Here is a 15,741-nt window from a genome sequence, read left to right on the forward strand (position 1 = left end):
GCCTCCCTGTCCATCATCAACTCCCAGAGTCCACCCAAACCCATGTCCATTGAGTCGGTGATGCCCTCTAATTAAAAAATTTTTAAAAATTAAAAGAAAACCTCTCCATAGTTGTATGATTCTCTTGTAATCTAAACTCATGGGTTGAGGTTAGGTGTCAAACAAATTGAAGTGAGGGACTTTTCTGACAGTCCAGTGGTTAATATTGCACTCCCAATGCAGGGGGCACGGGTTCAATCCCTGGTCGAGGAATTAGGATCCTGCGTGCCTCATAGGGTAACCAAAAAAAAAAAAAAGAAAGAAATGGAAATGAGTTGGTTGATTTTGATCTGGAGCAATAGAAAGGGAGTTTGATTAACAGGGATTGTCAGGAGTTCTCTGATTAACAGTCCCCTGACCTTCACACCTGTGCTCCAGTTCCTGTGAATACAAAGAGCTGAGAAGTGGCAACCCTTGAATAAGACATCATGGACAGATAGTCCTGCTGCTGAAAGAAAACCCTGAAAGTGAATACAGTATTATAATGCATCTGGGTCATCAGTTTGCCTCTTGGTTTTGAGCATGTTTGATTGCTCCTCTTTGTTTTCATTTCTCTACTGAAGCTACTAAGATGGGGAGTGAAACTCAAGATCCAATTCTGACAATGATAAATAATGGGTAGTTACACTCAAAAATCTTTTCAATGAAATGTTTGACCTTAAACCTGTCATATCTATGCTCTATCAAAGGTTAACCCTCATTATTTAACTTTCCTTTATAGAATTTAAGAAAAGAAGCAGGAAATCCTTCTACTCCATTTTTCCCAAGTGACTGGAATAGTAGTTGTGACTTTTTAAATATTTTAGTTGCAGGAAAGCAGTGAGGTTGAACTTCAAAAAGTCAACCACAGAACTCTTCTAGATGCCAAGGTTACAAGTATGCCCCCTCTTCCCAATTCCCAACTTCAGAAAGTGCAGAAAGTTTAAGTTACTAGTGACATCCTTGAAAAATTCACGACTGTGCCCAACAGTAGTCTTGGTTTGAATAAGCTTGGGCAGCTGCTCTGGTCTGGTTGTCATAGGATATTATAGTTTCCTGGCATATGACATCAACATTTTGATGTTAAACTCTCCAGATTTAGAAACCTGATTTGGTCAGGTCTTTTGAGAGGAATCAGGCATTGGGAAATCAGTTGATGCTATTTAAATGCTTGAGAGAATGACTTGTAAATCAAAGAATAAGTTTGTTAGTTTATAACAGGAGATCTCACTCCCATGACTGAAATGGTTTACTTACCAATCAGAGTAACTACTTACTAATACCAAGGCCTCTGGAAACCAAGTTAGGAATCAAATGTACAGTATATTTCTAAGTTTTGAATCAGAGCAAGAATTTGATGGAGCACACTTATCCTGCAATAGGTCTCACTGAATTACACCTAGTAAATTACATAGTCCCTTTACTTAAGGGAATGCTTTAATCTTTTCTTCAGACACAACAGTTTTTTTTTCTGGGCAGAGTGAAGTTTTTTTTTCTGGGCAGAGTGAAGATATATCAAGAAAGTTTTACTCTAATTATTCTCTTCCTGAGTCTGTATCTCTTTTAGATTGCCTTTATTATTTCCAATGGCTCCCTTCTTTTCAACACATTTTCCTAACTTAGAGTTCCCTAGTCATTTTTTCCTCATTTGTTTTCTATATCATTTTCCTGTTTGCATTAGGGACCATTATCTGTTCTCTGAATTATTCTCTAGGAACTGTTATTTCTTTGGGGATTTCCTGTAGATAGGGAATTCCAGTCCACATATACTGTGATGATTCTTGTTTAACTGAACTAGAAAGAATCATATTTCCTAATCTTACTCTTAGATTTTAGGGCCATTTCAATGGGAGGGATGAGGGGAAGGGATGTAGCCTTGTTTGTAATAAATGTGATTTCATTCCAGTTGCAACTAAGCTTTGCTCTTTGATTCTTTAACACTTTTTCTTTTGCATTTAGTCACAAAGATTAATAGAAAAGCTTCTTTTTGCCTCTGGTATGTCATGACCTTCTTCCCTGTGCCACTGCCAGTTATCATAGGTCTCAAAGCATGAACTTGGTGTCCATTGGGTGAATACCCCTCTACTTATTCTGATTCATTAATATCCCAGATGGGGGTCCAAGATGCCTTAAAGTCTTTCAGACTTGAAGAATTGGAGAGAAAGAGAGAGATGAAGGATGGGAGAGAGAAAAAGGTGGGGAAGGGTAGGAGAAAGAGAGGGAAAGGGGAGAGAGAGAGAAAGGGGAGAGAGCCAGAGAGACAGAGATAGAGAAAGAGACAGAGAGATGAATACAGTGCAAACAGAAAAAACATGGCACTGATGAAACCTCAGAGGATTAGGGTGATATGAACTCAGAATAGTGATGGTATTTTATATCTCTGTGATGTCCTCATGATCCTTTGAGGCGTTAAATGACAAAGGATCCCCATAGTTGGATAGTGCTAAGTACTCCAAGAAAATTTTATACTTTTCAGTCTAGTACTTATTTCTACATTTTACTTTACATTCCTTCCCACAAATAAGCCAAAATATTTTAGTAAATCATGTTATTTAAGATTGCTAAATCATTAAGAGTTTAAAAAATTCATTTGTAACATCAACCCTCAGTGTCCTGAAGCCAGAGACTTGTCTGTGATCTAAATAACAGTTTTAAGAGTTTGAAGGTTCATTCTGTCAAAGATTCTAACCTGGTGTTACTGCTCTGTTTCTAAAACTAGATGTAGTAGAATTAAGTGCAAGTTCTAAAACTAAACAAGTCAAATTTTGTTAACCCGAATCCGTGAATCCATCTTCTTGTCCATCTTCTTTCATTGTCTGGCATTCTATTACACTGAGCAATTCTTTAAAAAGTAGACCATTCCCTGCGGGGGTTGGCAATATTTTCATTTCATAGAGACCTAGACTGTGAAGATATTGATGCAATGTATTTTTGAATTGTGGCCTGGTTGAAATGCAGATGTCATCTAGTACAAACATGTTTGAAAAAATTATAGGAATCATTAGGGACCACAAACTGACTATAAATCTGTAATATTGATCATTTAAAAAAATTGTTAGTGGCTGATTTGCCCAGAGGGTAGACTTCTTTTTAAATTAGGCAAAGGCACAAGCTTGACCCCATTTCAATAAATGAATTTTTCTTAATTATGGTCCCAAATTACATATTTAAGTCCAGTCACCATGTCTCAAATGGCCACAAAGAAATGACCATTCAAAAACCCATCATTTTTTGAAAATCAACTCAAGGAAATTTTTTAGTCTATGAAAATCATTCCAAATACTTGGAAAACATATAATCTATTGTCATTTTCTGAATTTTACAATAAGACATATAAAACTGAAAATAATATAAAGAGGAATAACATTGGAATGAATATATACATATATACAATGAGATGAGAAAATTTGAGTTATCGTCTGAGAAATGAAACTAAAATATAACACTTGTATGAGCAATGAATTTAAAATGTCTGTTTAAAATAGTCACTATCACAGAAATCAGGTTATAGTTTTATTCAACATCCATTTTTCAGTCTTCAAATTTTAGGTAAAGTATCTATCTTACGGGTGGGAGAAGGTACTTGACAAGGACTAAAGAGCAAGGAGCAAAGATGGAACCACCAGAGAACTCCAAGATACTCTTACCTTCTCTGGTTGGCATTGAGTGTAGGCAGTGAATGAGCTTCTGAAGGGTAGCTTTGGAGAAAGACATAGCTAATAGAGGCTTGGGGAGACTTATCCTGATATAAAAAGGCTTATGTGGTAACTGTATAGTTAGACTTGTGTGTGTGTGTGTGTGTGCGCGCGCGCATGTTTAGTCACTAAGTCATGTTTGACTCTTTGGACACCATGGGTTGAAGCCTGCCAGGCTCCTCTGTCCATGGGATTTTCCAGGCAAGAATACTGGAATAGGTTGCCATTCCCTTCTCCAGGGGATATTCCTGACTCAGGGATCAAATCTGTGTCTTCTGCATTGGCAGGCGGATTCTGTACCACTGAGTCACCTAGGAAGCCCACAGTTAGACTTAACAGGCAGTAAAGAAAATTTCTAAAAGAGAAAAGAGAGATGAAAGAGAAGAATACTGACTAATGAAGCAAGGAAAGACAATAAGAAGTAAAGTGACATAGATGGAGAAACCCCTTACACAGTGCTTGGACCAAGGATTTATCTATATCTGAAACTAACTTTGCAGTCATTTGTATTTGGAAATAGCTTCCTCTTTTTTTTTAGCACTTCAGTGATCAAGTCTTGTAGGTGACATTTAACTCTGGGAAATTGGATAGGACTAGGGCAGGTGCTATTTGGTGGAGAGAGAATCACCTTTACCTGGAGGTGTCAGCATCTACAGAAAATTATTTTTCAACCCGGAAGAAGAGATATAAATCTGTTCCGAGACAGATTTCAATGGCTTTGGATCCAAGGTTCAGCAGGAGTTATTGTGAAGAGCTTATGGTGGAAGACCCAATTAGTTAGTTCTGGCTGGATCAAAATGAAGGATCAAACTATTGAACTTGATTTATTATTTGCCTGGTAATATGTAGACATCCTCTTCCAGTCTCCATATAAACTTGGGGAAGAGTTGTTGCTCCCGCTGAAGGTAATTGCTGAAGTTGGTCTATTGTGTCTGTTACTTCTTTTATTTTCCCCAGGGTTAATTAATGTGTGTGAGACCTCTGGCTTAGGGAATATTGTAATAGCACCCCTGTGATAAGACAAAATCAGTATCCATGGTTTGTTTCCTGGGGAACTCCCTTAGTTTCTAGCTTTTTCCTGTTTTTGTTTTTAAAAGTTTTTTCCAGCTTTGTAACATCAGGTGGAACAAAGGCAATGGGGCTTAACAGGGCTTGTCGATAACTTAACATCTGTGATTTCTTTTCTCTTCCAAAAACAAATTTGAAAAAAAGGAAGGAAAAACTAATGTAGTTGTTACAGGTCAAAAATGTTTTCATAGTGGTACATTCACATTTTGTGAACTCATACTTCATAAACACTAAGGTGCTCAGATAAAACCACATAGAAGAAGCACAGAATCTCAGGGTTAGAGGAACATGAGAAGTCATCCAATCTAGTTGTTATCTCTAATACTTTGTCATACTCTCTGGGCAGTGATTTTTTAGAAAACTTATGTATAATTGACATATAATGTTACATTTGTTTCAAAGTTGTTCAATATTTATATAAATCAGGAGGCAATTACCATGTTGTCTATTTTCTATCTGTCATCTTTTAAAATTATTACAATATTTATTGGTTATATTCCCTATTCTGTGCTTTTCATCCCCATGACTTATTTATTTTATTAACTGGCTATTCTATCCATTATCATGAGTGGGGTCTTGGAGACTCCACCTATCATTGTAGAACAGAGTATCTCTCCCTTCAGCTTTGTTAGGTTTGCTTCATATATTCTGATGATCTGTTATCAGGCATGTAAATGTTTATAACTGTTATATGTTCTTGCTGTACTGAAACTTTTATTACTATGTGATGTCTTCCTTGTCTCTGGCATCTTTTGCCACCCTTTCACCTTCAACTTGTTTGTGTCTTTGTCTCTCAAGTGAGTCTCTTGCCCATAGCATATCGTTTGATAATGTGTTTAATCTATTCTGTCAATTCTGACTTTGACTTGGCAGTTTAATCCACTTGTATAGAACAGCCAGAGAGGAGATAATGAAATGGAGGACTCAGCACACTAAACCAACTAAATCTAACAGAGATACACAGAATATTCTCTAAAGAGGATATACGAATGGCCAAAAAGCACATGAAAATATGCTAAGCATCACTAATAATTAGAGAAATGCAAACCCAAACTATAGTGAGATATCACTTCACATTCATGAGGATGGCTACTATCAGAAAAACAGAAAACAACAGGTGCTGGTATGGATGTGGAGAAATAGGAACTCTTGTGCAGTGTTAGGCGGAAATGAAAAATAGTACAACCCTTGTGGAAAAAAGCATGGTGGTTCCTCAAGAAATTAAAAATACAATAACCATATGATCCATCAATTTGACTCCTGGCGTATACCCCAAAGAACTGAAAGCAGAGTCTCAAAGAGATATTTGAGGACCCATATTCAGAGTAGCATTATACACAATAGCTACAGTGTGGAAACAATTTCAGAGTCCATCAACGGGAATACAAATATGGCCTATACACACAACAGAATATTATTTTGCCTTAAAATTGAAGAAAGTTCCACAATATGCCACAGCATGGATGAGCCTGGAAGACATTATAATAAATGAAATAAGCCAATCACAAAAAGACAAACACTGTATGAGGTATTTAGGAAAGTCAAAATCATAGAGACAGAATGTGTAAAGATGATCGCCAGGGGCTTGTGGAAGGGGAGAAAAGGAGTTATTGTTTGATGGGTGTTGAGTTTCCATTTTATAGAGTGAAAAGAGTTATGGACATGGGTGGTCATGATGGTTGCACAGTGATGTGAATGTATTTCATGCCACTGAACCATACACTTAAAAATTATTAAGATGGTAATGGTTATACAATATGTACCTCACTGAAGCAAAATAAAAAATCTCCCCTCAAATTGGCTTACTATGACCTCACACATCTAAATGGGTGAAAAAACTGTCAGCAAATGGAAGAACATATTTATCTGGTCCTTCATTTTCTGGAAGGAGTTATTGACACCTGCTCATATACTGCCCTGTATTTCTTATTCCTCCAGATAAGAGCAGGACAGATCATAAAGGATAAATCAAGGTCATTTATATCACCCTGACCTGGTCAGAAGGACATTGCTTGATTAACTGACTGGCCCACTGAATGATGGAACAGGTGGACTCCAGATCTATGGCTATTGGGCATTATAGTAATTGGCCAAAAAGTTTTCTGGGCGCTTTGGATAATTTAAATGAAGTTCAAAAGACTTTCCCAGTGCTGTTTTAATTTTTAGTTAAAAATTATTGATTGAATAAAGTATTACTTAGGATAAGATGAAACTGCTAACAAAGTAACTCAGTAAGAAATCAGTGGATTAAAGAAGTTAGAGGTCTATTTTCCTTTCACTTAAAATTCTTAAGTGAACGCTCCAAGTTGGCAGGTGATTCATTTCCACTTGGTTACAAGGTTCTGCTGATGAAGCTGGGTCCCTGTTGTATGCCAGTTTCAGCTCAGAGTAGGAAAAATCATGGGAAAGTTCCTGTGCCAGGTTTGAGGGCCAGACCTGGAAGGATTACACATACACATAAACTCTTCTCTTACTCAGTTTGGGAGAACTCTGAAATATGACCATACCTGGAAGCGCTGCTCCATCTACAGTTATCTGGCTAGGGAAGAAGGAGAGACTGGATTCTGGTGGGCAGGTAGCTATCTCTACCACAGTGCCAGTTAGTAGATATTAGGGAAAAGGGGGCTGTGGCACAAACACCAGTGAAATGCCCTTTCTCTTCTCCAAAGACTCCGATTTGAATACAACACGTGCCAGCCTGTGATTATTGTTTCAGGCTTCCCTGCTGGCTCAAAGAATCTGCCTGCAGTGCAGGAGACCCGGATTCAATGCCTGGGTTGGGAAGATTTCCTGGAGAAGGGAATGGCTACCCACTCCAGTATTCTTGCCTGGAAAATGCCATGGACAGAGGAGCCTGATAAGTGCTATTATAAAATACAAAGGACTATGGGAATACAAGTCCTTGTATACAAGGAGAATATAAGTTTTCACTGGGAAAATCAGAGAAAGCTTCCTGTAGAAATAAAGACCCTCCCCATCCTCCTATGCCTTGTAGGAAGCATAAGACATCAGTTTATCAATGTGGCGAGGGAAGAAAGGTATTTCTCACACAGGAATAAGTAAAAGCTCAGAAACAGGAAAGTACAGTCATCCCCGGTACCTGCAGGGGGTTGGTTCCAGGAGTCCCCCTATACCAAATCCCCTGATGCTCAAGTCCCTATATAAGATGGTGTAGTACTCTGAATATGATGGCATCCATAGCCACAGGTTTCACATTTTCAGATTCAATCAACTTTGGATGTGGAGGGCTAACTGGATAGGGAATGTTTAAGGAATAGCAGGGAAATTAAGGAGAAGGCAATGGCACCCCATTCCAGTACTCCTGCCTGGAGAATCCCATGGACGGAGGAGCCTGGAAGGCTGCAGTCCATAGGGTCGCTGAGGGTCGGACACGACTGAGCGACTTCACTTTTACTTTTCACTTTCATGCATTGGAGAAGGGAATGGCAACCCACTCCAGTGTTCTTGCCTGGAGAATCCCAGGGACGGGGGAGCCTGGTGGGCTGCCGTCTATGGGGTCGCACAGAGTCGGACACGACTGAAGCGACTTAGCAGCAGGGAAATTAATGGGAGTAGGAGAGAAAGGGGAGGTGGAGGGACCTTGGGAGATGAGGTATATTGGGATCAGATTGCAGGGGACTAAATTCCAAGCTGAGGTCTGGCTTTATCTATATATGTTAGAGAGCTAGTGAATGTTTACAAGGAAAGAAATGACGTATTTAGTTCTACGTTTCAGAAAGTAGAACTTATTCTAGTGGTGTGGATGAAGATGAGGATGACAAGGAGAGAGACCACTTAGGAAGGCAGAGAGATATTCCTGAAGCAGAGCAAACAGAATTAGGTGAATTGCCGTATGGTGAAGAGGGGCTGGAAGGAAGGAGACAGTCTGTGCAGAGATCGCACCAAGTGCTTGGATGGATGGATTTGCCTTGAGATGAGCAAAACAATCCTCAATGCCCAGAGGCTTGGGAAACCAGGAGTGAAGAAAGGGGATGAAGAGTAGATGGGCAGCATTATGCTGGATTTTCTCAAATTTGGCTTGTGTAATCCCCCTTTCTACATAGAGCATTTATTCCTCGTATTCAACCTTTGTTTGTAGACTATGCTTTTCCCCAGAAAAGTGCAAAAAAGTGACGAATAATTTAATGAGATTAAATACAGCACTAGCAGGGCTTCCCAGGTGCCTCAGTGGTAAAGAATCCACCTGCCAATGCAGGAGATGTGGGTTCCATGCCTGGACTGAGAAGATCCCCTGAAGGAGGAAATGGCAACTCATTCCAGTATTCTTGTGGGGAGAATCCCATGATGGAGGAGCCTGATAGGCTACAGTACGTTGAGTCACAAAGAGTCAGACACAACTGAGCATGTACACAGCATAGCATTAGAAGCTTCTTCCTAATAGAATTACACTCTATTCAGCTTAAACCAAAACTACTTTTGAACATCTGCCACATGCAGCAGTTGCTGAAAAGAGCTGTAGCAATGATGATGTAGGTAGTCCCTGAGCCTCTAGTTACTTATTTTCACTCCCAGCCCCTCTACCTGAGGCTAGTCTCTTCAGAGCCGACTTCACTTCCTGGTTCCTCAGTGTGTAGATGAGGGGGTTCAATAATGGAGTGACAACAGTGTAAAACACAGCCACTGCCCCATCCAGGGGACTCTTGGAGCCAGCCCGAAGGTAGATGAAAATACAGGGGACATAGTAGACTGTGACCACGGTTAGGTGGGAGCCACAGGTGGAGAAGGCTCGGCGCCGCCCATCAGCAGTGTGAATCTGCAGGATGGCGTGGACTATGTTGGCATAGGAGAGCAGAATTAGCATGAAGCAACTGGTGGCCACTACCCCAATGTCCACAAAAGTCACAAGCTCATTGACAGTCGTGTCTGCACAGGCCAGTCTCAATACTGCAGGGATGTCACAGAAAAAATAATCCACCTGGTTGGGCCCACAGTAGGGCAGGCGGAATGTCAGGGTGGCCTGGATGGACCCATGAACGGAGCCAGCCATCCAAGCTCCAGCCACAAGGATGGTGCATAACCTCCCATTCATGAGCGTGGGGTAGCGCAGGGGCTGGCATATTGCCAGGTACCTGTCATAGGCCATCAAGGTGTAGAGGAAGCACTGAGTGCTGCCCAGGAAATGAAAGAAATACAGTTGAGCCACACAGCTGCCAAACGGGATTCTCTTGCTGGCGGGAGTAAAGTTTAGAATAATCCGAGGAACGATGACGGAGGAGAGCCACATGTCCAGGAATGAGAGCACGCCCAGGAGAATGTACATGGGGCGAGTGTGGAGCTTTGGGTCAGCCCACACAGTGAGCAAAATGAGGAGGTTGCCCAGCTGAGTCAGGATGTAAATGATGAAGAAGAGCAAGAAGAGGAGAGTCCTCAGCCTCGGGGGGTGAGATAAGCCCAGGAGAATGAAATCTGTCACCACAGTGTCCAGGGATGTGTTTCTGGTCTTTCCCATGTTCTTCTGTAGTCTGCTAAGATGAATGATGCAGTCAGGCAAGGGAAATACAACACAGAGATGTGATGGGAGAATACTTTTGTCTGATGACCAGAGTCTAGGAGGTAAACAGAACACATCTACATTTTATATAGAAAGTATTTTTGGCGTGGCATTCAAGGGAGAGGCTACTGGGCATGGAATGTAAGAAGGTGGCAATGAAAAAGCAAAGTCAGGGAGAAATGAGACCTTCTTACTAGGTCAGGTAGGAAGTCATAGGATAAACTGTTGTCTTGGCTCCCCTTCGCCCAGAGGCTCAATCACTTTGAGCCCTTTGCTAGCAATGTCTCTTTCACTTTGAAAGAAATCAGATTATCTCAAAGGATTGGCCTCTTTCTGGCATGTCTACAACGAACTGGGGTTTTGTGTGGGACTTTTTGGGTTGGGACTCTTCCTGTCAAGAGATGATATAAATCACTAGGACTGAAGGATGTGGAAGGACCCGTCACTGGGTCTTTTAATCTTGCTAATCTTTTGGACAAGACTCAGATCACAGCCCTTTCAGGCTGTGAGGCAGCATGAGCAGAGAGGTAAAGCAAGGACAGTGAACAGTGTTTGGATTCAGTCGGGAGGCAGAATCCATATTTTATCGCTCTGATTATCCTGTCAGTGTCTTTGTTCCGCGCATTAAAAAAATCTTGCTTAAGAAAAGGTGCTTTAAGGAGAAATATCATACGACATCTCTTATATGTGGAATCTAAAAAGAAATGATAGAAATGAACTTACAAAACAGAAAGAGACAGACTTAGAGAATGAACTTACGGTTGCTGGTGGGAATGATGGAAGAAGGGATAGTTAGGGAGTTTGGGATGGACATGTACACATTCCTATATTTAAAATGGATAACAAACATGGACCTACTGTATAGTATATGGAACTCTGCTCAATATTATATAGCAGTCTAAATGGGAGGGGAGTTTGGGGAAGGATGGATACATGTATATGTATGGCTGAATCCCTTTACTGTTCACCTGAAACTATCACAACATTGTTAATTGGCTGTACCACAATACAAAAGAAAAAGTTTTTCTTTTTTTTTAAAGGAAAGGTACTTGAAATGGAAGGCCTTCCAAACTTCAATTACGTTCACCCAGTGTACTCATCCCTGGGGGAAGAAGGGTTAGGGAACTTGTTCTGTGTTTGCTCTGTAATACTGAGTCTGTTGCATCATTTATGCTGCTTTCCTTTCTCCCCTAAATAGAGAAAATAAAAGAAAAGTGCTAAAATGTTCAAAGAAGAAAGTTCCCAAATCTGGAGAGAGGCTCATTTAGTTCAGACTTGATACATTTATCGTATGAACTCTGTGAGCAGAGGTTGAAGTAAGGAAAAAAGATAAGGAAAAGAGACAACCTAAATATGATTTTTGACAAAGTTCCTGAAACTTTTGTGATTTCTAAACTATGTCTTTGCTCCTATTGTGAACTGACCTGACTTTAGAAAGGCTTTCCGGTTTGAACTCACATGAACACAGCACCAAAATCTTGGTGGAGGCTGGCCTTTCTTGGGTAGAACGGCCCTGCAGGTGAGGACAGCCTCCTCCAGAGCATCTTCTGGGCTTGTGGTGATGGCTCCCTGGATCTTTGCTTTGGAATGGAATTGACACCCTGACTCTATTAATTATCTGTGAGACCTCCTGCTCTTGGAGGCTCTTTGTAGATTGTGACTTCTCTACTTAAATGTCTTGGATTTTATGTTGGTTAAATTATTAGCTGGATCTCCTTTGACTGAGGTATTTTTTTTTTTTTTTTAACAAAACACTGTCAAGAGATTTGTAGAAAATTATTTACCTCTTGGGAATTCTAACCAAAACATTTCCCTCAAGAGAACTGCAGTCCCCTGATCCTCATTATTTTTTTTTTTGCTGTGACAGCAAGCAGAAATCATTTCTACATTATCTAGAAAGTGAACTATGGAGAACAACACTATCTGTTGGATGAAAGACATAATCTCTAATTTCTGTGATCTTTTTTTTTTTGAAGTGTTGTTGGACCACACATTTACCCACTTTCTACTCGAAAAATGCATTGAAAATGCACTTAATTTTCAATGGTTGAACTAATCTTCGTTACATGGCTTCCAACACATTTGTTATCCATTGACTGTTGGACAAGTCTGCTGGTATACAAGAGGGTGGATTCAGCTGTAAGTGAGGAATTAATACATACTCATGAAAGCCAAGGAAAGCCTGACTTTCCCATGGGCCCAGAGTAGCTTCAACATTCTTGATTCCACAGGCCTTCCATGAGGGGAGATGATGCTGACTTTGCATGACAAAAATGAACAATAAAGATTCAAAATCCCAGTCAGACAACAGGTTGCAAAACAGGACTGTGTCCACAGCAAAGCTCAATAAATAGTTTTTTTTTTTTTTTTCCAAAATGTATTGATTTTAACTATAGTGAATTCTCCAGTATGTATCAACATTGATTTAAACAAGTTAAAAAAGAATAGCTTTATTGAAGTTAATACAAATGTTGTAGAGTTCACCCTTTCAATCTGTACAGTTCGGTTGTTCTTGGTATATTTACAAAGTCGTGGATTGATCACTCCTGTCTAACTCTTGAATAACTTTATTTGTCCCAAAACCCTCCTCCACCCCACTCCTGGTGAACACTAATCTGCTTTCTGTTTCTATGGATTTGCCTATTCTGAACATTTCATATAAGTGAAATCATGTAATATGTGACCTTTTGTGTCTGGTCACTTTGACTTGGCATAGCATTTCCAAGTTTCATCCATGTAGTTGCATGTATCGGAACTCCATTCCTTTTTCTGGCTGATTGCTATTCCATTTTATAGCTATACCACATTTTGTTTATCTTTTTATTAGTTGAGGGACATTTTATTTGGTTACATATTTAGGCTGTTTTAGTGCTGCTATGAACACTCATGTACAAGTTTTTCTTTTGTGTTTGTAAGCATATGGTTTCATTTCTTTTGGAATATACCTAGGAGTAGAATACGGAAATTCTATGTTTAACATTTTGAACAATTGCCAAGTTGTTTTTTGAATGGCTCTGCCATTTTATATTGCCAAATTTCTTCACAGATAGACAACACTTGTCATTGTCTGTCTTTTTTTATTGTAGCTGCCTTTGATGGTAAATTGTATTAATCAGAGACTGGTGGGTATTAAAACATATATATCAGAGATCATAGGAAACTCTTTTCTGGAATGTCTTAATATATAGTTTAAGATATGTTTGAGGCTTTCCTTTTTTACTCTTTTTTCTTTTGTTCTTTTCTTTCTTCCTCTTTTTTCCATCTCTTTCTTCTTCTTGTGTCTCTCTTCTTTCAAGTCTCATCTGCTTTTAGTTTCTTTTAAATATAATAACAAAACTTGTTCATTTTAACGTTGAGTAGCACAGAGATGTACAAGAAATAAAATCCCCTTACTCCACTTTCCCATTGCAATCCCTAATGTAAACAATGTTGAAATTCATCCTATATATGCCTACACTTTAAAGAAGTTATACATATATACATGTGACTAGTTAGGTATTAAGAGAGACTTCCTAAAGATGGACAGAATTTGATGTCTTAGCACATGGGGAGAGTAAGGGACAGGAAGGAAATACAGATGATCCAGTATTTCTGGGTTGAAGTGCTTGGGAATGCTAATGCCATGAATAAGCAAAGAAATACAGAATTTACAGAAGTCTAGGTTTAGGGGCAAAGAGGATGAAAAAGGGGCTATGGTAGCATTATGTCTTATTTTTTTCCTTTCACATTTTCTGGCGTAATTTACCTCAAAGAAGTTGACATCCTATTTAACCTTTGAAAGACATTTTCTTATCTCACAAGGTAATCAAAAGGTGGTAGAAGGAGTGTATCCATTTATTTCCAAACAAATAATGTAAAGCCAATTTGGCCGAGTTTAATGAAATGAAAAGATTATGAATCCAAAGAATTCAGAAGTTTCTTCTAAAGAGAACTAAATTCAGTACAGTTTAGATCATGATCAGCTTTTGAACATCTGCAATACGCAGCAACTTCTGAAAAGAAAGGTATTAATGGTGATGTAGGTAGCCCCTGAGCCTCTAGTTACTTATTTTCACTCCCAGCCCCTCTACCTGAGGCTAGTCTCTTCAGAGCAGACTTCACTTCCTGGTTCCTCAGTGTGTAGATGAGGGGGTTCAATAATGGAGTGACAACAGTGTAAAACACAGCCACTGCCCCATCCAGGGGACTCTTGGAGCCAGCCCGAAGGTAGATGAAAATACAGGGGACATAGTAGACTGTGACCACGGTTAGGTGGGAGCCACAGGTGGAGAAGGCTCGGCGCCGCCCATCAGCAGTGTGAATCTGCAGGATGGCGTGGACTATGTTGGCATAGGAGAGCAGAATTAGCATGAAGCAACTGGTGGCCACTACCCCAATGTCCACAAAAGTCACAAGCTCATTGACAGTCGTGTCTGCACAGGCCAGTCTCAATACTGCAGGGATGTCACAGATAAAGTAATCCACCTGGTTGGGCCCACAGTAGGGCAGGCGGAATGTCAGGGTGGCCTGGATGGACCCATGAACGGAGCCAGCCATCCAAGCTCCAGCCACAAGGATGGTGCATAACCTCCCATTCATGAGTGTGGGGTAGCGCAGGGGCTGGCATATTGCCAAGTACCTGTCATAGGCCATCAAGGTGTAGAGGAAGCACTGAGTGCTGCCCAGGAAATGAAAGAAATACAGTTGAGCCACACAGCCGCCAAACGGGATTCTCTTGCTGGCGGGAGTAAAGTTTAGAATAATCCGAGGAACGATGACGGAGGAGAGCCACATGTCCAGGAATGAGAGCACGCCCAGGAGAATGTACATGGGGCGAGTGTGGAGCTTTGGGTCAGCCCACACAGTGAGCAAAATGAGGAGGTTGCCCAGCTGAGTCAGGATGTAAATGATGAAGAAGAGCAAGAAGAGGAGAGTCCTCAGCCTCGGGGGGTGAGATAAGCCCAGGAGAATGAAATCTGTCACCACAGTGTCCAGGGATGTGTTTCTGGTCTTTCCCATGTTCTTCTGTAGTCTGCTAAGATGAATGATGCAGTCAGGCAAGGGAAATACAACACAGAGATGTGATGGGAGAATGCTTTTTCCTGATGATTAATGCCAGAGAGTTATGAGATAAACTGAATACTATTAAATTTTTTTCTAAAAGGAGAGGTGGCATTGTCATTAGTCATTTTGGTTTACTTGATAAGATAAATCACCCACAGGCTGGTTAGTATTCTAGATGAATGGAAACTCTTATCTACTGAGAAGCATAATTTGGCAGATCAAGAAACAGAAGAGCGTGTGAATGATAGGCAGTATCATTAACTTCAAGCAAAAAGAATGTTCACCAAAGAGGAGCTAAGGCTGAGACAGAGGAGTGTGGAATGTATACCCCAGAATTACCTCATCTACTTGTTCCTCCACTTACCATCATTGCCATGCCCCCTCTTTGTCCTCAGCTGAAATCCC

The 15,741-nt window shown here is 40.2% G+C and overlaps 2 protein-coding genes across 2 annotated transcripts; both read right to left on the reverse strand.

Moving 5' to 3' along the window:
- Positions 1 to 9,150: 9,150 nt before the first annotated feature.
- LOC102407041 (olfactory receptor 10G2-like) lies at positions 9,151 to 10,251 on the reverse strand. The gene has a single exon (XM_006062105.3). The coding sequence runs from the start codon at positions 10,249 to 10,251 to the stop codon at positions 9,295 to 9,297; it is 957 nt and encodes a 318-aa protein (XP_006062167.2). The 3' UTR covers positions 9,151 to 9,294.
- Positions 10,252 to 14,319: 4,068 nt separating this feature from the next.
- On the reverse strand, positions 14,320 to 15,386 carry LOC102407342 (olfactory receptor 10G2). Its single transcript, XM_006062106.3, has one exon. It carries the CDS (start codon positions 15,289 to 15,291, stop codon positions 14,335 to 14,337), a length of 957 nt encoding a protein of 318 aa, XP_006062168.1. The 5' UTR covers positions 15,292 to 15,386; the 3' UTR covers positions 14,320 to 14,334.
- Between the last annotated feature and the right edge of the window lie 355 nt (positions 15,387 to 15,741).

Source organism: Bubalus bubalis, chromosome 11, assembly GCF_019923935.1.
Source record: "Bubalus bubalis isolate 160015118507 breed Murrah chromosome 11, NDDB_SH_1, whole genome shotgun sequence".
Taxonomy (NCBI): domain Eukaryota; kingdom Metazoa; phylum Chordata; class Mammalia; order Artiodactyla; family Bovidae; genus Bubalus; species Bubalus bubalis.

Excerpts from the sequence above, each read along its gene's own strand:
- LOC102407041 (XM_006062105.3), bottom strand. The coding sequence starts at position 10,251 with ATGGGAAAGACCAGAAACACATCCCTGGACACTGTGGTGACAGATTTC.
- LOC102407342 (XM_006062106.3), bottom strand. The coding sequence starts at position 15,291 with ATGGGAAAGACCAGAAACACATCCCTGGACACTGTGGTGACAGATTTC.